Source organism: Podarcis pityusensis, assembly GCF_964106645.2.
Source record: "Podarcis pityusensis genome assembly, chromosome: 9".
NCBI classification, from domain to species: Eukaryota; Metazoa; Chordata; class Lepidosauria; order Squamata; family Lacertidae; genus Podarcis; species Podarcis pityusensis.
The window spans coordinates 10,072,815-10,093,024 of NC_138034.1; the positions used below are offsets into that span (position 1 = coordinate 10,072,815).

The 20,210-nt window shown below is 42.7% G+C and overlaps 1 protein-coding gene across 3 annotated transcripts in view; it reads right to left on the minus strand.

Annotated features, from left to right (window-relative positions):
- The window catches only part of PPARGC1A (PPARG coactivator 1 alpha), a 635,527-nt gene that overhangs the window by 330,844 nt on the left and 284,473 nt on the right, over positions 1-20,210 (minus strand). The window contains exon 1 of one of the 3 annotated variants that reach the window (XM_081019910.1): positions 13,620-13,718. The exons of the other annotated variants lie outside the window; for them this stretch is intronic. Within the exon in view, the coding sequence (XP_080876036.1) occupies positions 13,620-13,700 (81 nt within the window). The 5' untranslated portion in view covers positions 13,701-13,718. Of the gene's footprint in view, positions 1-13,619; positions 13,719-20,210 lie in introns of those variants that run through there. 3 annotated transcript variants of the gene reach the window in all.

The window sequence follows — 20,210 nt, forward strand, 5'->3', positions numbered from 1 at the left end:
CACATTATGCTCCCAGAACTGGTGAAAGGGTAGCAGTTGAATGCTACCCTTCCTGATGGTGAACACCATGCCCCCCTTATATATTAAAAAAGTGTGGAGAAGAGGCTTCTATTTCAGGGACTCCTATTTTGGGGGACACTCTCTCAGATCTGAGCAAAAAGCATTCCTTTATGAACTTTCAGCTCAGAAATCTCATTTCCCACCTCTCCAATTCCACTCCTTTTCCTCTTATTACGTATAATAAAAATATGACCTTTAAGTTACTTTGCCAACCTTTGGACATGTTCAGATAGTTTCACTCTTTACTTGGGAAGCCTCACTTTGAGCAAAGTTTGTGATTTCTCTGCCCTTGTATGCTGTTCTGTCTTTTCAAGCTTTCTGTGTACAACCAGACTCCCATATTTAGAAGTATACCATGGCTTACATTTCCACACTCCATTTAGAACCAAGTTCATTGCTCCATAACGACCTGGTTCCCTTCTCTCCACATCAACAGCATTCTCACAGCCGTTAGAAGGATCCATTCCCCCTTCCTTATTCCCAGAAGTGAGTTAAATCTAGGGCAATATGTCCTGAAAAATTATTTAAGTCCCAGAAAAAAACACAACCCTAAAGCTTTTGTGTTTTTCTCTTTAGAAGAGAGTGATAGCTCAAGCCAGCATTGGGAGCGTAACTTGTTACAAGCCATGCTCCTATTCCTTATGGTTGTTTTATACACCCAAAAACACTTTTGGAAAGACAAAACTCTTGACCTAACATGAAGCACCAAGTCCCACAAGACTCCAAACTCCAAAAAATCTAAATCTGATAAGACTGGCTGTTCTTTTCTAAGAAAACATGCAGGTGAAAAGAAGAGACTTTAAAATAAATAAAAAAAAGATGCTCCAAATGTGATCTGCCATTGCAGATGGTTGTTTTCTTCACAATGGTAACCATTACATCGCTTCAAATGTTTTTGCTCTTTTGATACCACTTATACAGCTAACTTATAGATGGGAAATCACTTCCACAAATATTTAAGAAATATATACTTTGTTGCTGGAATGTTCTAGAGTTTTATTGTCAGCTCCTTATTTTAAAAACAATCTTTTCCCACATATTCAAATACCAAAAAGATTGTAATGAACAAGGATGACTGGAATGGGAGATGAGAGCATCAAGTATAGAGGCAAAACATAAGGCATGTATTGAATCCTGATCACCAATTAGGCTTTGACATTACAAGAGTGCTGGGCAGTAGGCAATCACCTCACTTCTGCCCTCCTCCTCCTCTGGTGGTCTGCTGACTAGTTTTGTCATAAAAACCAGAGATGGGGAAACCTTTGCCATTCCACACAATGTTGTTGGACTACAATACCCATCATCCTTGACCACTGACTATGCTCGCTGCAGCTGATGGGAGTTCAGAGTCCAACAGCAACAACCCCTCATTTAGATTGCAAGTCTGCAGGCAAACCTCCACTGTCTTTTCTTCAGCATCTTCTAATAGGCAGCAATTTTTGAGGGCTGGGGGTCACGAAATGACAGTACTATGTAGACTATGCCTTCCACATCCCAGTTACACCACCCTCTGGATTAGAAACTGTGGTAGCAGCCTGCAGAGGACATACTACTCCAGCTGCTGATCTCTAATTTTAAGTTAAATCAAATCTGGATTAGGGATATGGAATCTGTCCTCTCTAGATGTTGCTGGACAACAGTTCACATCATCCCTGACCACTGTCCATGGTAGGTAGGTCTGATGGGAGCACAGGTTCCCCATCCCTTGTCTAGGTGAATCGTCTAAACCATTGGTCTTCAACTGGTAGGTGAGGACCCATCAGTGGGTCATGGCCTGATCCAAGATGGGTCGCAACAGGAGCACTACCACCATGCACATATATGGTAAACAAATTAAGAGATGGGTCTCCAAATACATGTTTTGGTTAAAAGTAGATCCTGGGTCTAATCTAAACTACTGATCTAAATAACCGCAGATTTTAATTGCAGGAGAAACTGTCTTAATCATTCCAGATCCCTTCCTTCTTTCTCATGTTGTCTAGGGTCTCGTACCAACTCTATTGTTCTGTAACAATGGACAACTCCTGAACAGGAAGAAAAATCTCACCACTTCCTCCTTCACATCTGAACTTTCACAGGCGCAGGAACACAATACAAGAATTCCATCTCCAAAATACCTCACCACTACCACTCTTACATCCGGGGTGCGAGTGGCGCTGTGGGTTAAACCACAGAGCCTAGGACTTGCTGATCAGAAGGTCGGCGGTTCGAATCCCCGCGACGGGGTGAGCTCCCATTGCTCGATCCCTGCTCCTGCCAACCTAGCAATTCGAAAGCTCATCAAAGTGCAAGTAGATAAATAGGTACCACTCTGGCGGGAAGGTAAAAGGCGTTTCCGTGCACTGCTCTGGTTCGCCAGAAGTGGCTTAGTCATGCTGGCCACATGACCTGGAAGCTGTACGCCGGCTCCCTCGGCCAATAAAGCAAGATGAGCGCCGCAACCCCAAAGTCGGCCACGACTGGACATAATGGTCAGGGGTCCCTTTACCTTTACATTTGCCACTCTTACACCTGCTCTCAATGCAGGAAGGATATCACAGAACCATGTGTGATGGTGTTTATAAGACTCAGGGAGATTTCCTAGCTCTTTTGGGTGCCTGAGGCATTTCTAGACTTTCCCCTTGACTCAGAAATTTTATTGCATATTTCACCTCCACTTTCAAAAGGTTGCTAATCTTTTAAAAGGCAAATATGCACCCCTGTTGTCAGGTCTAGAACTTTAAATTTGAAACTCCCACACTGCGAGGGGGGGAAGGGGAAACTGATCTTCTACTTTCCCTTATATTTAAGTGAGAATGGAGGTGCCATATTAGTTTTTCTTTATCTGAAAAAAGCCGTGTACCTGTGAGTTCCAATTAGTGCCAGAGAGAGAGAGACTCAGCTGCATAACTGCTGAGTCTTTGGTCTGTTATAGTTTTTTTTTGGGGGGGGGGTGTTTGCATTGTCAAAGGGAGAGCTGCTATTGCTTCCCTGAACCTATCATTCCTCTGTGTTACCCTGAAATGTTGGCTGCGTTCTAACTAGAAAGGGCTTCTTCTATTACCATTTTAAGGCTGAACTCCAAATAACACTTCCTGGAGAATAAATCCCATTGTACTCCTCAAAACTTTTTATTCTGAGTAAACAGGTAATGGATCACTCTGAATGATTATAACAAACATAAAGCAAAGACAGCAATCAATTCATTCTTAGTTTAGGAAGAGTTCTATGCAGTTCCAAAGCTCACATACATTGTAAATCTTGATGTAAAAAAAATATATTGTATATTACTATCTCCATTTTAATTATTTACCTAAAGATATTAACTCTGGATTGGAGCACATTCTGAAACAAATGCTGTTTTAATTTGCTTTAGGCAACAAAGACCAGCAGATATTTTAGTGGATGAAGTTTTGTCTTTTAATTGGTTTATGAAGACAAAGCATATGCCATGACACAGTTAAATGATTAACAGATTCCCACGAATGCCTTTGGCATTGAATATCTATACATTCATTAGCCCAAACAATTCATCTTCTTGATAAAAACTAAAATTAGCAATAGAGCAGGTTTACTTTTTATGATTAATAAATGATAAAAAATCTAAATTATCCCATCTGAAACGACTGCTTTCTTAGCTATTAATTTTAGATTTATCAGTTTCTATAATCCATGCTATTAAGTTTAAAAATCAATTTTCCTCAAATATTGTTTTAATATGCTAAGAGAAGCAAATATATTACATGGAAAGAAGTGCCTCAATTAAAAACAAACAAACAAATATTCGTTTTAGGGCCATTTCTAAATCAAGCTACAAAGAGACGGAACATTCGATATATACATATATCAGGGTTTTTTGGAGTAGATGCAATACATGAATGAGCCTATATGATAAATTATAACACACACACAACCAGATTAGTAATAAAGCATCTGCAGCAAAGAGGGAATCCAACTTGCTTTCATTTTACAAGCTTGTTTACATTTCTTTTGGGGGGAAATGCAGACCCCAGATAAATTGGAAAAACAGCCCTCCTCATCCCTGGCACCCTATCCCCAGAGCTTCTCAAGAAGAACTGCTGCCTTGGCCTATGAGTGATACCAAAGGATGTGCAATGACAAGAGCGGGGCTTTTTGACGAATGGTCCTGGTGCCTTGTGAAAGCTATGTTGCTTCTTTTCCTGCCATTGGTCTTTGAATTTAATTTCTCTGTGGGGATTTTTTTAAAATATGAAAACCACTTCTGGGCTTTAAAACAAATTTACACACAAAAACTAAAGTCTGGAGTCAACACGTGCTCTTTCCCAATGATCCTAGAGATCACAAGTGTTAGGCAGGTGACAGGCTTAAGTATTGAATGTGGAATGAGAGAACCTAAGCATCACTTCCCCTGGTGTTTATTCACAACCCTCTAAATGGAAAAGGTGTACCAACGGTAAGAAAGGCGAAGAACACGGCATTCTCTCTTGTGGCTACAGATGTAAGAAGGCATCATTTTCCATTCTGCTTGAGTTCCCTGTCCACAGCACTGTTTCTGTTTCACTACAGCTCCTCTTCCAACCCAAAATTATGCTATTCATCTCACTGTCTACTGTAGTGAAATTATGTCGTTTATGTTCTCTGTTTCTCTATTTCTTCTTCTTGGGAGAAAAGCAATGACAAACCTAGACAGCATCTTAAAAAGTAGAGACATCACCTTGCCAACAAAGGTCCGTATAGTTGAAGCTATGGTTTTCCCAGTAGTGATGTATGGAAGTGAAAGCTGGACCATAAAGAAGGCTGATCACCGAAGAATTGATGCTTTTGAATTACGGTGCTGGAGGAGACTCTTGAGAGTCCCATGGACTGCAAGAAGATCAAACCTCTCCATTCTTAAGGAAATCAGTCCTGAGTGCTCACTGGAAGGACAGATCGTGAAGCTGAGGCTACAATACTTTGGCCACCTCATGAGAAGAGAAGACTCCCTGGAAAAGACCCTGATGTTGGGAAAGATGGAGGGCACAAGGAGAAGGGGATGACAGAGGGCGAGATGGTTGGACAGTGTTCTCAAAGCTACCAGCATGAGTTTGGCCAAACTGTGGGAGGCAGTGGAAGACAGAAGTGCCTGGCGTGCTCTGGTCCATGGGGTCATGAAGAGTCGGACACGACTAAACGACTAAACAACAACAACATGTTGCTGTTACGTTATTCCACCCCATTCATTTTGTGAACGACATGACAGTATTTTGTCTTACCTACAACACCCTTGCACCTAACTAATATTGATACTAGTAACATAGAGAAAGGGAGCAAGATACTGGTTGTGAGTGTCCTGTTCTCACATGAACTTGGAATGTGTTGGTGGGGGAATCTGATACAAAGAAGTGCAAGCAGGTCCTTTCCATGTCCTTTCCATGTACACAGCTGGAACATGACCACCCCCACAGCATCCTGCTGTTTCCTGGACATGAGTGATCGGCTTTGATGGAACCATCCCATTTTATGTTTTGAGACCCCTCTCCTCAAAGCGCCCTGCCCTCTGGTACCTTTCTGCCCATTCTGGACATGTTGCAGGGATTTCTGCACCTCTGGGCTACACCTTTAAAAATCCAGAGAAAATCTGAATTAAACATTTAAAAAAGTATAGGCGCACATTTTGATGATGATGATGATGATGTCAGGTATCAGGTGGGCAGGATGAAAAACTTGCATGCAGCAGCAGCACCAATTCTACCCAATAATGCTCCACTTGGAAGCCTTTTTGTTCCCTAGAACACATGCCTGCCCTTCATTTGCCATACACTGACAACACAGACCTATGGAAGGCAAAAGAAGTCAAGATGATACTTGAGAAAGTGTGAATACGTGGTGCATGAGCAAGTAATTAAAGTGAAATTGGGCCTGAGTGCCCTTAACTTTCAACTGCATTCTAACAGGGACTTCTCCTTAAATAACTATGTGCCCAGTTCTATTGCTAGTACACGCTTACAGTAAATGCTGCTATCCAGACTGCAATTTATCAAGGCAGAAAGGTAGCCTAATAGGAAAGGTAGTTGCACTGCATATTAGCAACCTGTGTCTCACAGCACTCCAAGTCTCACTTAAACCTCACAAACAAACAGTATCAACCAAATATCCAGCAACATGTGCATTCTGCTGGCAGCATCACTTTGTAACATCCAAAGAAGATGTTGCATGTGGAACAGTGCGCCCATATATAGCTCACATATGGTCCCCATGAAAACATCAAAATGAACTGCCACCTGTTAGACTCACAAATTATTACATATCTGATTGGTTGCAATTAATTGTAATATCCAACCAACTCTTAAATGGAACTTGGTTTGGAGGGATTTGAAAATCATTTTAATCTTGTATATTTTTGCAAATATAGCAAAAGCCCTGAGCATTCCCAAAGACAGTCAACAGTGATCACTTTTGAAAATGCTGCGATGAAATGGATTGCTCTGAGGGCTGGGGTGATTGTATGTATATGTTCATATGAGAGTAAAGTGATGTTTTATGGCCGAGTCCCAGTGTAAGGCATTTCAAAATAAAAGACCCCAATCTGACTTCTCTACCAGTTTAACTAAAAATCCACCTTATAAATCAATAGCATAAATAAAAACTGCACAAATGCTTCCGCAGCTGGCAATACATTAAGAATAATTGACCTTGTCCTTTCAAAAGAATAAATATATTTAGATCACAACTGCTTGAGAGAACAGAGCAAGGATTGTGCGATTCACAAGGCTGTCCCGGGGTTTTGCTTTAAAACAAAAAAAAAAACCCAATGAAAACCTCCCAAAAACAGTGATCATAAGAGAAAACTTGTTCATACCATTATGTTCCACCCCACTTTACAGTATTGAATTATCTACATCTCTTAGGGTATATTCAGATGTGTGGATATTGCATTCATTTTCCTGGTTATGTGAACACTTATATCCAGGTTTCATTACCTGTTGTGTTAAGGAACTGTGGTTTTCTTATTGCTATACTGCCATGTCATGCTAAATTTCATTCGCATCACTGGCCATGGTGTGAAACAACCACAGACATCACTAGACATGTTGCCACCTTTTAATGCATATTTGTGACTCTGTTCCCACCCCCAGACTGCCATGATTTGGGGAGTGAATGGGGCTGCAAACAGATTTTTTTCCCATGGAAATGTGTGCTAAACTTCCACTAGATTTCCAGAACTGGCTTTTACATCGTGTGAAAGAGCAGAAATTATCAGGTAAGGAAGCAGCAGAAAATGGAATATATCCTTATTATCAAATGTCTCGTCACCGCACTAAAGATGAAAAAAACTGTGACACATCTATAAGGTAGGTTTTTTACATCTTCAACAGGGAGCATGTGAGGCCATATTGTTATCTGAGTTGCATTAAACAGATGCAGCTCCCATTTAATGGAAACTGAAAAGAGAAATGAATACATTGAAAGACAGACAAAAATACTCATGTAAGTAATTCTGTAGTTACTTACTTCAGTATTCATATGATTTGGGCTGGTGGCAAAGAGAGTTTCAGTGTTGTAGAAGATGCCTATCATTTTTGTTCATTTAATGATGGAACTCTTATATTTTAACTAGCTGGTATAGAAAACCAGAATCCAGCCCTAACAAAGGATGCCTGGCACATTGAGAAGCTATTTCTGTAGTCTCACTTTTTAAGAACAATGGGGATATCCAAGATTGCAGAAACGGCAGGCGCATTAAGCTAATGAACCATGTAATGAGATGTGTGGGTGGAGGAAACACTGTAGAAGAGTAGATGGGGATGGATGACAATTCTAACAAGATTTGGTTTAGGCCAAGAAGGAGTATAAGACATATTTGGTTGCAACCAGAGTAAGTTAGCTGGAACTTGGGTCCTATTGAAATCCATGGAACAAGTTAGGTGAGTTAAGTCCTGTTTATTTTAACTGAAACTAACCTATGGTTGTATCTGATCAAGTCATCCCATGAGTGCAGCCTTTCTCAAACTTGGGCGCCCCAAGGTTGTTGGACTACAATTCCCATCCTCTCTAGCTACCAGGACCAGTGGTCAAGGATGATGGGAGTTGTAGTCCAACAACATCTGGGGACCCAAGTTTAAGACAGGCTGCATTAGTGCAAGAACTTCTACCTGTGCAACCGGACTTCCTCTCCCCTTCCTCTTCCTGTGTACCCAACTCTGCACTTCCCCAAAGCGTTGGTGCTTACAACTTTAGAAGTAAATCTATGATCCCCCAACACACATTTCTAAGCAACCAGTTGGGATCAGTGAAGAGGCACATATATGATTAGCTGTTGACATTTCACTGTTTTTTGGGGGGAGGGAATTCACCTGTGGTTTCATTATCTAAAAGGCATAATGAAAGACCATGCTATTCAACATCTTCCAAAATGTGATGCTCTCCTAATAATAATCTGAATTTTGAATCCTTTGGTTATATGGTAAGGTAAAATATATTGTGCGAATATCGTACAGTATTACATATATGAAATATTGACTACGAAGCAACCTGTTGAACCACCAGGAAGACTGAATTTGTTCTTAAAGTATATGGTTATTGCTAATAAACTTGACTAGAATCCCAGTCATTTCAAGGAGAGTTTAGTATATTATTCCACTGAATTCAGTTGTACTTAAAAGTGCTTCACTTAGACTGAATTCTTTGCAGCATTTCTTCATTCATTGCTTTCATTTCTTTCAAATGAAAGTGGCATTTGCTTTCTTGAGGGAAAGAAAACCAACTTGTCTTAAATCCAAACTTTATTAGCTTAAACTTTTTGCCTTTCTTTTTTTAAGTCATGCTGAATACAGGAGAAGAGTTCCTTTAGGCTAAATGCTTATTAATTTAAGAACAGAAATTTTATAAGCTTTAGGAGAGATTATGCAGACCACAGAACAAGTGCGTTTACACATTACTTTAGTTAAATGGTTTATATAACTTCTATATCAAAATCAATAGTGTTGTATAACAGGATAATTTCACATATATAAACAAGCATATTTGTAGTACTATCAAATTAGTACTTTTTCACATAACATAAAAGGTTGCCAGAGAGCTGGGAGCCAACTAATTTCATCTTTGACATGTAAGGGCTGCAACACGGCATATGCTTGGATTGTTTTAAATCCCACTGAAGTAAATTGGATTTAAACATCCTTGATGCTCACAGGATTGTATTTCAGCTCTTTTTCTCTTTTGGTCACAAAACTTTCCAGTTAGGATCTGTGGTTAAAAAAAAATCAGGAAGTGAAATTTGAGGTGAATCTGAGGGCTCCTTCTCATTTTAAATATCTGAGAAATTTCCAGAGAAAGCACAACAAAACTGGTGAGATTTCTTGGGAATGGGGCAGGTTCTACGCATCACTAATTTAAATATAATGTAAGGGTGATTAATTTCTTTCAAATACAGCATAGTAACTGTAAAAGGGAAAAGTAACTTTTCAAAATAACTGAATGGTTGAAACCTACAAAACAAAAGCTCATCCAGTGTGATCGTGCTGTAATTAATTATACAAAATGTATAATTAATATTTTAGATTTCATTTGTGTCTGTCATTCTCTATGGAAACCATTTTTAGAATTACACAGAAACTAAGAAATAAACCCAGGGCACAGGTGGTCCAGAAGCAGATAACAAACTGAAACAGGACCTGAGAAGAAAACTGCAAGTATTTCAGATCTCAGCATGTCAGCAGGCGAAATTGCTGCACTGACAAGCCACTGCGATTAGGATGTTTCTCATCTCTTGGGACTTTTTGACCTATATATTTTCCAATCCTATTTATGTAAGTGATTCTCACATTTTGCATCATCTAGAGTCAGACTGACATATCTGGGGACTTTTAACAGAAATTGACCTTGTATGTGCAAGGTGGGAAGAAAAATATATTCTGCCTTTTTTGGCACCTGAAACACACACACACACAGAGAGAGAGAGAGAGAGAGAGAGAGAGAGAGAGAGAGACTACAAATATTGGCCCAATAAGAGTTGTTCAGTGTCAGCTTGTGAAGTCAAACCACTGCAGTAGAAGCTCCAAAGTGGCCTCTCTGGAGCAAAGCCTGGGCAGTGTGCATAGAGGTCCTAGGTTACCCAGATGACAAGACCTCCCTCTCAGCCTCGCTGATGTGGTCCAAAGGAAAGCAGAGCAATTGGTTTGGCGCCAGCTTGGCTGCAGGAGTTACTGGAAGGAGGCATACATGTCACCACCCAACCGAATTAGGGACACCAACTCTGGATGTGTCTAGGGTTTACGCCTTAGCCTTTCCTTCTCCCAGAGATATCCGCAAGGCAGTGGAGGTTTAGGACCAGAGTTTTCCTTCTCCCTCTACAGCCCGTGTAGAAACCATCTTATTGGCCATTGGGCTCACAATTGATCTTGTCCGCTCCATCTGCCGAAGACTGTCTTTGCATGCAGGGGAAGTCCCTAACTCAACAAGGGTTTGAGACCCATCGGCTATCCTCACCTGGTTTAGCTGGCCATTCCCAGGATGTGGCTGCTGTCACATGCTGACAGCTTCTAGGGGCCACAAGGGAGTGCTGAGTGCAGGGTGGGGACCAAAGGTAGAAAAACAACCCCAAAAGGAACATGACAAGTACTTCCCTTCCCCTAACACCCCATACACATCAAATAATAAGAACTACTACAACAACAAGAGTATCACCAGGAGCAGTCGATGAGGAGGGATGCTGCTGCTCCTTGGCTGAGGAGTTACTGCTACTTACCAAGGGAGAGGGGAGGTCAGTGCTGTGCAAAAGCAATGGCAGAGCCAGTCCAGTGCTCCCACCAATCACCCCGTGCTGACCTACCTGCCAGTCACCCCAATGTAAGCAGTAGTAACTCTGCTGTCGCAAGGCTAGGTGTGTAGCTCCACCCCTCCTCACTGACCACTCCTATCACCACTAGGACATAGTGCTCTTTGGGTGCTTCTCATACATTATTTAAACAAGCTGGTATGGTAAATCAGGGACACGGGTGGCGCTGTGGTCTAAACCACTGACCCTAGGGCTTGCCAATCGGAAGGTCGGAGGTTCGAATCCCAGCAACGGGGTGAGCTCCCGTTGCTCAGCCCCTGCTCCTGCCCACCTAGTAGTTCGAAAGCACGTCAAAGTGCAAGTAAATAGGTATCACTCCGGTGGGAAGGTAAACGGCGTTTTTGTGCGCTGCTCTGGTTCGCCAGAAGCGGCTTAGTCATGCTGGCCACATGACCTGGAAGCTGTACGCTGGCTCCCTTGGCCAGTAAAGTGAAATGAGCGCCGCAACCCCAGAGTCATTCGTGACTGGACTTAACTGTCAGGGGTCCTTTACCTTTACCTTTTTAAGATAAACCAGTACTGTTTCAGTTGGGTGTGTGGGTGTGAAAGATGGTGTGGTGGCCAAAGGTTGCTTGGGGCTATTTAATAAGATCATAGAAGAAGCACATTTTTTAAAAGAGAACTTCCCAGCTCCTGCTCTTAACTGCTACATGAAGTCCCCATGTGCCATCCCATAATGCTCCAGTAATGCCCAAATCCAGTGCTCACATGGCATAGACTGATCACATGAGACATACTGCGAACTGCCCCAAGATCTTCAGATGAGGGGCGGTACACAAATTTAATAAATAAAAATGTAATAAAATAAAATTCTGGCAAATGCCCACCTGGCCCCCATCAGTGATATGTTGGTTAGTGGATTTAGATGGCACCAGATTGCCGTGAGGTGAAACCACCAGTGAGAGGCAATTATCATGCTCCAGTAACATTAAAAAAAAACCTCTCTATTTAGAGAATTCTTGCAATGCATTTGCTGTGCTGAAACTTGACCTCCAATTTCTCAGAAGTTTTATTGCTCTGCAAAAGGTTTCCAAATTTTTTTCTGCCTCATTTGGGGGGCCCCTGAGAGTGTCTTTAGAATTTTGGCTGGTGCAGGGATTAGGTCGTAAGAGAGGTGCTTCTTAATTCCTATCCAATAAACATCTATTTAGCACTTTGCAACCTCCTTGCCTGCTCACCCTGACCAGAAAAGGCCAGGGGAGGAGTTCTGTCCTGATGTTTTCCTCATGGGTACTAAAACCCAACTGGTGGAATCTGGGGAGGATGAAGTTCAGACTACTGGTGAGATGTTATGTAGAAGTCACAGCACCTCTAAGTATAGCAAGTGTAACAACAACCCTGAACCCAGCCACAAGAATTTCACCAAATCTGAACATTTTAAAACACCATTTCTTTTTTCATTAATGGATGGATAATGGCTGGGGAGGATACATTTTCAGCACAGCACTAAACAGCACTCTCTCAACAATTCTCAGAAGATGCCCTTGACCTCTAGGACAGGACAGTGTTGCATGACCTTATATAAAGTGAAATCAAAACATTCATTTTTTTATTATTAATATCCAAATCTCCTAGTAGCTAAAATCCACCAAGCATTTCTCTCGCAGCACTATATGAACGTTAAGTTCTGTTCTCTGAATTATTCCAAAGTGTTGTATGACCCCCAGTACAACCAAGGTCATTTTGCAGTAACACCGATTACTGTTATGGTTCTCTTTCTCAGTGTGAAATCGGGGGGAATCTGGTACATTTGAAATATATACATTTCCTTCTCGTGGGGGGAAGAAAGGATTTTGTCGCGTGTGGCAATCTTTACTAGCCCTGTACTTTTGAGCAATTTCTCGTGACAGAAAGAGATTGTGTTAGCACTTTATCAGAATCTGTTAACAGCAGCAATCCCCCCCAAACACAGCTTGTGAGGAGTGCCAAAAGAAGGGAGAAACTACCGTGTGACATATCTCTTCAATATTGTTGATTGTCTAATTAAAAGGCACCCGAGCAGAAAAAAAAGTGCAGATATGCTGTGTAGGATGTAATGTAAAGAGCAATCAAAGCCACTCAGTGGTGCTTAGCAGAGGATTTCATTTATCGGCTTACAAAATGGAAATATCTAATTCCGCAAATTTGAAACAGGTATTTCGGAGTGTAAACAGTACTGCCTTGCAGTGCTCACCTAAATGAAAACTGCCTATGCCTGGAGGGAGGGAATGAATGCATGCAAAACTGCTATTAGCCCGGTATAATAAGGCAAGCATGTACCATGCTTTAAAAGGAAGGGTCACATCATTAAATGAGGTTAAAAGAAAAGAAAACAAAACTCATTGTTACAAATTACTATGACACCATGGAAGCAAAAGGGTGACAGGTGTTGCTTTCTGTTTTTATAATGCAATAAACTTGCAACTACACAAGAAGAGAGAGAAAAAGCCCGGTGCTTTTCCTTTAACAGTGCAGCGCACACCTGCAGCTTGTTAATGTAAGTACCATTATTAAGGGAAGTATAAATTTAGAAATGTCTACAGATTTTCAAAACCTTGCTTATCCCCACCCCCACCCCCTGCAATTTGAACTAAACAGATTTGGAATCGCCTAGCCATTCTTCCCAAGACAATGAAAACATAATGATCACTGATTCCCTGCGAATCGGCTTCCGCAAACTGCTGAGCTGCAAATCAACGAAGCATATTTCATTTGTACTTAGCCTGCAAAGTTTAGAGATTACTGGCACTTAAGACATAACAGCATACTTCCAAGCATTCACAGACACCTTTATATCACTGACCTGCCAGCTAGGCTCCCGTCGTAGCCCTTTTATCCAGTCTTCCTCCAAGTCCTTATTCTCCCTCGCGCGTGTTTCATCCATAGCAGATGTGGCTTGCACAATCTCGATTGGCCACTGGCTGTTAGACTCTCTTTGTAAGCCTTTTAACCACCGCGGCAGCAAGTGCAGTTCAGAGGCAGACTGTCATGAGGAAAATGTCATGCCTCAAAATGGGTTGTTTTTTTCCTCCTTCTCCTTTTGACATGAAGAGCCTGCTTTGGGGGGGGGGGGGAGCCAAATCACACAAAAAAAGTGTGAGTGTTCTCCAACATGTGCTGACAGGCCCCATAAGTGTCAGAGCTATAGCTAGGGAGTTCACCACAGCTTAGCTGGGGGGGGGGGCGCAGGGGGAGTTTATGTGGCAAAGTTAATAATATATATAAAAGCCCGTGTGGATGCAAAAGGAGAATGTGATGCTAACAAAATAATTTCATTTTTTCCCTCTACCTCAGATTCTTAGTGTGTGATGCTAATAAAATACAATTTGAAAAAAAGCGGTGAGGAGGGCAAATAAATAAATAAATAATCCGTAAATAACTACAGAATCCGCTTATAGGATGCTCAGTTTTGACAAGTATACATGATCCCATCATTCCGTCGCACTTTACAAGAAACAATACACAAGACAGGGTATTCAGAAAGGAGCTGTATGCTGATGATTGGAATCACCAAAGTTTACCCTCCACCCCAGTTGTTCATAGCCTCCAACATTTCTCCAATGAAAATTAAAAAAAGGTAACGGACCCCTGACAGTTAAGTCCTGTCGCAAATGATTCTGGGGTTGCAGCGTTCATCTCGCTTTACAGGCTGAGGGAGCTGACGTTTGTCCGCAGACAGTTTTTCCGGGTCATGTGGCCAGCATGACTAAGCCGCTTCTGGCACAACGGGACACTGAAACCAGAGCAGCGCACGGAAACACCATTTACCTTCCTGCCAGAGTGGTACCTATTTATCTACTTGCACTTTTTGGCAGGAGCTGGGACCGAGCAAAGGCGCTCACTCCATCACAGGGATATCCTATTCCATAAGAAGCAGAAAAAGAAGAGTGGATTTGATATCCCGCTTTATCACTACCCGAAGGAGTCTGAAAGCGGCTAACATTCTCCTTCCCCTTCCTCCCCCACAACAAACACTCTGTGAGGTGAGCGGGGCTGAGAGACTTCAGAGAAGTGTGACTAGCCCAAGGTCACCCAGCAGCTGCATGTGGAGGCGTGGAGACGCGAACCCGGTTCACCAGATTACAAGTCTACCACTCTTAACCACTATACCACAAATTAAAGCTCTCCACTTTGGGCTCTTCTGAGGCTTTTGATTTTGGCAAAAGCACATCTGCATCGTGTGACACATATCATGACCAACCACAGCTTCAAAATAAATAAATAAATGGGTTCCTGAAACAATGCATAATGTGGTCTAAAAAGCAAATTTTCCTCTGCCAGAGCATGGTTTGACTTTAGCTCTCATGTTGCATTTTAAGGGAAAGAATGAACATGATAATCGGATACACATATGGGGTACTTTATTTTTAGATCAAGAGAGCAAGCAGTAAACCAATATGAACACAGGAAGATTTTTTTTTTTAATAGACACAATGAGACACACCAGACAAGCAACAAAAAGAGATAAGAAAGTTTGTGCTCAAGTTAGCTGTTTTCCAGATATGTTAATATGGTAATGATGTTTTAAAAATGGAGTTCTTCCTCACTGTAAGCCACCCTGCAGACTTTGTTACAGGGCAATATGGAGAATAAATAGAAATAAATTCAATGAGAGAATTGTTGATTTCTCCATTGCTCATCGTGCAGAATAAACGATCTAGAGTTGATAGTATACAGGTGAAACTCAGAAAATTAGAATATCGTGGAAAAGTTCGTTTATTTCAGTAATTCAACTTAAAAGGTGAAACTAATATATGAGATAGACTCATGACATGCAAAGCAAGATATGTCAAGCCTTTATTTGTTATATTTGTGATGATCATGGCATACAGCTGATGAAAACCCCAATTTAACAATCTCAGAAAATTAGAATATTAAATGAAATCAGCAAAACAAGGATTGCAAATAGAGCAATATTGGACCTCTGAGAAGTAGAAGCATGCATATGTACTCAGTACTTGGTTTGGGCCCCTTTTGCAGCAATTACTGCCTCAAGGCAGCATGGCATGGATGCTATCAGCCTGTGGCACTGCTGAGATGTTATGGAAGACCAGGATGCTTCAATAGCAGCCTTCAGCTCTTCTGCATTGCTCGGTCCCCTGTCTCTCATCTTTCTCTTGGCAGTGCCCCATAGATTCTCTATGGGGTTCAGGTCAGGCGAGTTTGTTGGCCAATCAAGCACAGTAACCCCATGGGCATTGAACCAGGTTTTGGCACTTTTGGCAGTGTGGGCAGGTGCCAAGTCCTGCTGGAAAATGAAGTCAGCATCCCCATAAAGCTCGTCTGCAGAAGGAAGCATGAAGTGCTTCAAAATCTCCTGGTAGACGGCTACGTTGACCCTGGACTTAATGAAGCACAGTGGACCAACACCAGCTGATGACATGGCTCCCCAAATCAACACAGACTGTGGAAACTTCACACTGGACTTCAAGCATCTGGCATTGTGTCCGTCCCCATTCTTCCTCCAGACTCTGGGTCCTTGGTTTCCAAATGAGACGCAAAATCTGCTCTCATCAGAAAATAGATTTGGGGAGCCATGTCATCAGCTGGTTTTGGTCCACTGTGCTGGGGGGGAGGCAGCAGGCAGACCATTTGGGCAGCGCGGAGCCTGCACGCACCCAAGCCACCACGTCTCTCCCAGGAGAGATGTGTGGCTCGGGCAGCTGCAGGCCCCGCAGTGAGTGCCGCTCGGCATTTTGTCACCCCTCTCAGTGGTGACACCCAGGGCGGCCCGCCCCCACCATACCCCCTTCCTCCACCCCGGAGGATCATGCCCAAGGTGTGCACACCTACCTGGCTCTGCCCCTCCCTCCCTCTGATTATTAGGCAAAGGTGTGAAGGGGGATCTGGGCATGCACAGCAGGAAGCCCTGCAAAATCAGGGTTCCTAATCCCATGGAGAAGCCTACAGCCAACTCCCGCTGCAAACTTTCATCTAACACAGGTTTCCTCAACCTCGGCCCTCCAGATGTTTTGAGACTACAGTTCCCATCATCCCTGACCACTGGTCCTGCTAGCTAGGGATCATGGGAGTTGTAGGCCAATAACATCTGGAGGGCCAAGGTTGAGGAAGCGTGATCTAACAGGAATTGGAGTGGCTTTGCTCTCTCTTATCCACACTTGCAAGGGGCTGGCTGAGTCAGAATGAGGACGGTCCCAGGGAGGACTCCAGCGAGTTGTCCCCACCACCACAAAAAGTGAGGGGATTGGCTAGCAGAGATCTGGAGGTGGGTGGAATCCCAGAGCAGAAGATGTCCAATCTGCTCCTCCATCCCTGCCTTCCCCATAGCGAGCCCTTCTGGCCCCTCAGCACTTGCTACATCCTTCTCCTGAGCGGGAGGAACTGTGAGCGAACATGTCCTGATGCAGAAAGGGGCTGGCAGCGGTTCTGGCACCCTACAAGGGGAGGGGCCACTCTCTTTGCAAGAGTTGGAGACACCTCCCTCTCTGCCTCCCAGGTCCAAGAGGAGCCAGAAAAGAAAAAGCGGAGAGGGTACAGCTTGTGCAGTGAAATGAGTGCCTGAAGAAGTGCCCACCATCCAAACCCTTCTCTACTTAAGTACTTACAGCTCTGAGCTAAATAGGAAGTCTGCATTGTATAGTAATGAATGGAGGATTAGCAACCTGTATTGCCTGAAGTGTGTAAGGGGCTTACATATTGCCGTAGCCTAACAATAAAAAGCTTTGGAAAGGAACTTTTGTGCATATATGGGGGAAGCTGGGCAACAGGATACTAATACATGAATAGGGCCATTGTTGCTTTCCAATCTATATGGTAAATACAGATGGATACAAACCATCCTATTGAAAACTAGTCATGTTTTTGACATTCATGATTCCTAGATTTGTAATGCTCACCTTCAACGTCCCCTTAAGTTCTTTTACAGCTCAGTTTTTTAATCTAAGCCGGAGAAGAACTTATTCCAGTCCCACAGGTGGTTGCTGCAGTGCCTACTGTGGCAGCAGAGAGGAAAATTTCTCTCCCATCATCCTCTTCAGGTACCCTGAAACAATTACAGTTTCCAGGGCTCCTAGCATCCAGATTACTAGTATTCCAGGCACTGGGAATAGAAATAAAATGGGATAGCAAGTGAAGAGGAGGAAACAAGAGGAAGGGACCCCAACCTCCCACAATCCTGCTGTGGTCATAGCAACCACAACAGAGAAGATTAGACAGAGGCCTCCATCTCCCACTACCACCACCATGCAGCCTCCGCCACTGGATTAAAAAAATAAAATAGTGTTCACAGGAGAAAGAGCCAACAACTACAGATTTAGAACTGCAATTATAAACTGATTACCTAGTACTTTCCCCCTAGCATCCTCCAGTTTCATTCATTTGATGAATCCAAGTTGAACTGAAGAACTTGCCCACCTCTACTGAAGACCACCTCACAGATTATTATTTTTAATGTCCTCTAATTTTAAGGCTCCAGCTGATGGAATGGACAAGACCAGTGGTGAGTCCAGTGGTCAAGAAGGCAGTTACTGCATGTGTTGTAGAAGGAAACAAGAGGCAGATGGGGCTCGTCAACCTGGGAAGGTAGCCCATGTAGGAGAAGAAAAACTCTGATCGTAAACCTCTGCTATACTCATCCATGAGAAAGGCTTCAGAAGTAAACCCCGAGGAAAAATCCGTACCCACTGCCTTGAGAGACATCTTCAGGAGAAGAAAAGTCAAATCAAATCAAACTTTATTGTAGTCAAAGACCAGACAGAAGAAGAAAAGGTAAAGGAGTTCCATATTTTTTGCTCTATAAGAGGCACCAGACCATAAGATGCACCTAGTTTTTGGAAGAGGAAATCAAGAAAAAACATATTCTGAATCCCAGAAGCCAGGACAGCAAATGGGATTGCTACGCAGTGATCCCGCTGGCTGTCCTGGCTTATGGGATAGCTGCGCGCAGCCTCTCCCAGGCAAGGGGAGCCTTCATCCCCTGCCCGGGAGAGGCTGCGCATGGCTAAGGCTCCCCCAAGAGCCGTGCTCCCCTTAAAGAGCGCACAGAGTGTGTGTGCGGCTCTTGGGGGCTTTTCCCAGAGGAGAGAGAAGGGCAGCCCTTCTCCCTCCTCGGGGAAAAGCCCCGAAGAGCCACACACACACTCCACGCGGCTCTTTAAAGGGAGTGATGAGCAGAGCCTCCCGCCTGCATTCGCTCCATAAGACACACACACATTTCCCATTACTTACAGAGCGAAAAATACGGTAAATCCTATACAAGTTTGGTTGGATGGCTTCTTCTACGCCTCCTGCCAACAACTCCTGCATCCAGGCTGATGCCAAACGTATTGCTTCCTTTGGAGCACACCAGCAAGACTGGGGGGGGGGGGGGACAGAGTCTTGTTGTCTGAGCAGCCCAGGACCTCCATACATATCACCCAGATTAGCACTCCAGAGAGGTCACAAAAAAACAATGCAGGAGGCAGAAGTTATGAGTTGGTGTTTTGACTTCAACCCCAGAGGTGCACTCTGTTGTTTCTCAAGATGGACAGGTGCCAACAACAATTTTAAGTGCAAAGCTAAAGTCTAAGGGAATGGTGATTGGTTGCAATTTCCTGTTGAGTGTACACTTAGTGGCAAACCCAGGCTTACGTCTGTGGAGCATGCACAATACATCTGATATATCTTAACTGAATGAAGGGTATCTAAGCAAAATGACAAACTGAACAGAAGGAGAACACTTAAGTTGGGACCATAGGTTTTAGCAATTGTTTAAATCTATGGTACATTGGACTTCAATTATTTTCATGTAATTATTTCATGGTCTCTCTCTCTCTCCCTCTGTCTCTGCCTCAACAAAGGTGCTGTGCAAATTGTGCCGAATGTGAAAACATTTATTGATGGAAATCAGCAAACTTTTTTACTCAAAGAGTGCTTGAATTATTTTGAAATGTGAGAGCCCGAAGCAAAGAAAACACATTAAAAAACATCATATGAAGGGAAACAGCAATTTCCCTCTTTCGAAGCTGTCACTTATTTGCTAAGAATCAAATCTAATTCAATGCAGTTAAAGAGGTTTCATATATCACTCAAATGTGTGCGTACACACCCAAGGAAACAGATCTGCTTAGCAGTTGTTCTTTGAGGACAGTCTGAAGGTATATAATACAGTTTCATCACTAAAGATACGCAGGTTGGTGAGCGCTACAAACTTATTGGAACAGGGCTGCTGGAGAATGATATAAAAGCTGCTGCTCAGAGGAAGGTATAAGTAATGAATAAGATACGTTATTTTATTTATGAAGGCAATTTGCAAACATATAATAAAACAGCTAAACATAGTTTTAAAATAGTGCAGAAATAACAGGCAATGGGTTTAAAAACAATACAAAATGAACAGCCAGCTGGAAAAGCTTGTCAAAAAAGAAAAGAAAAAAGCCTTCAATTGCCTTCAGAA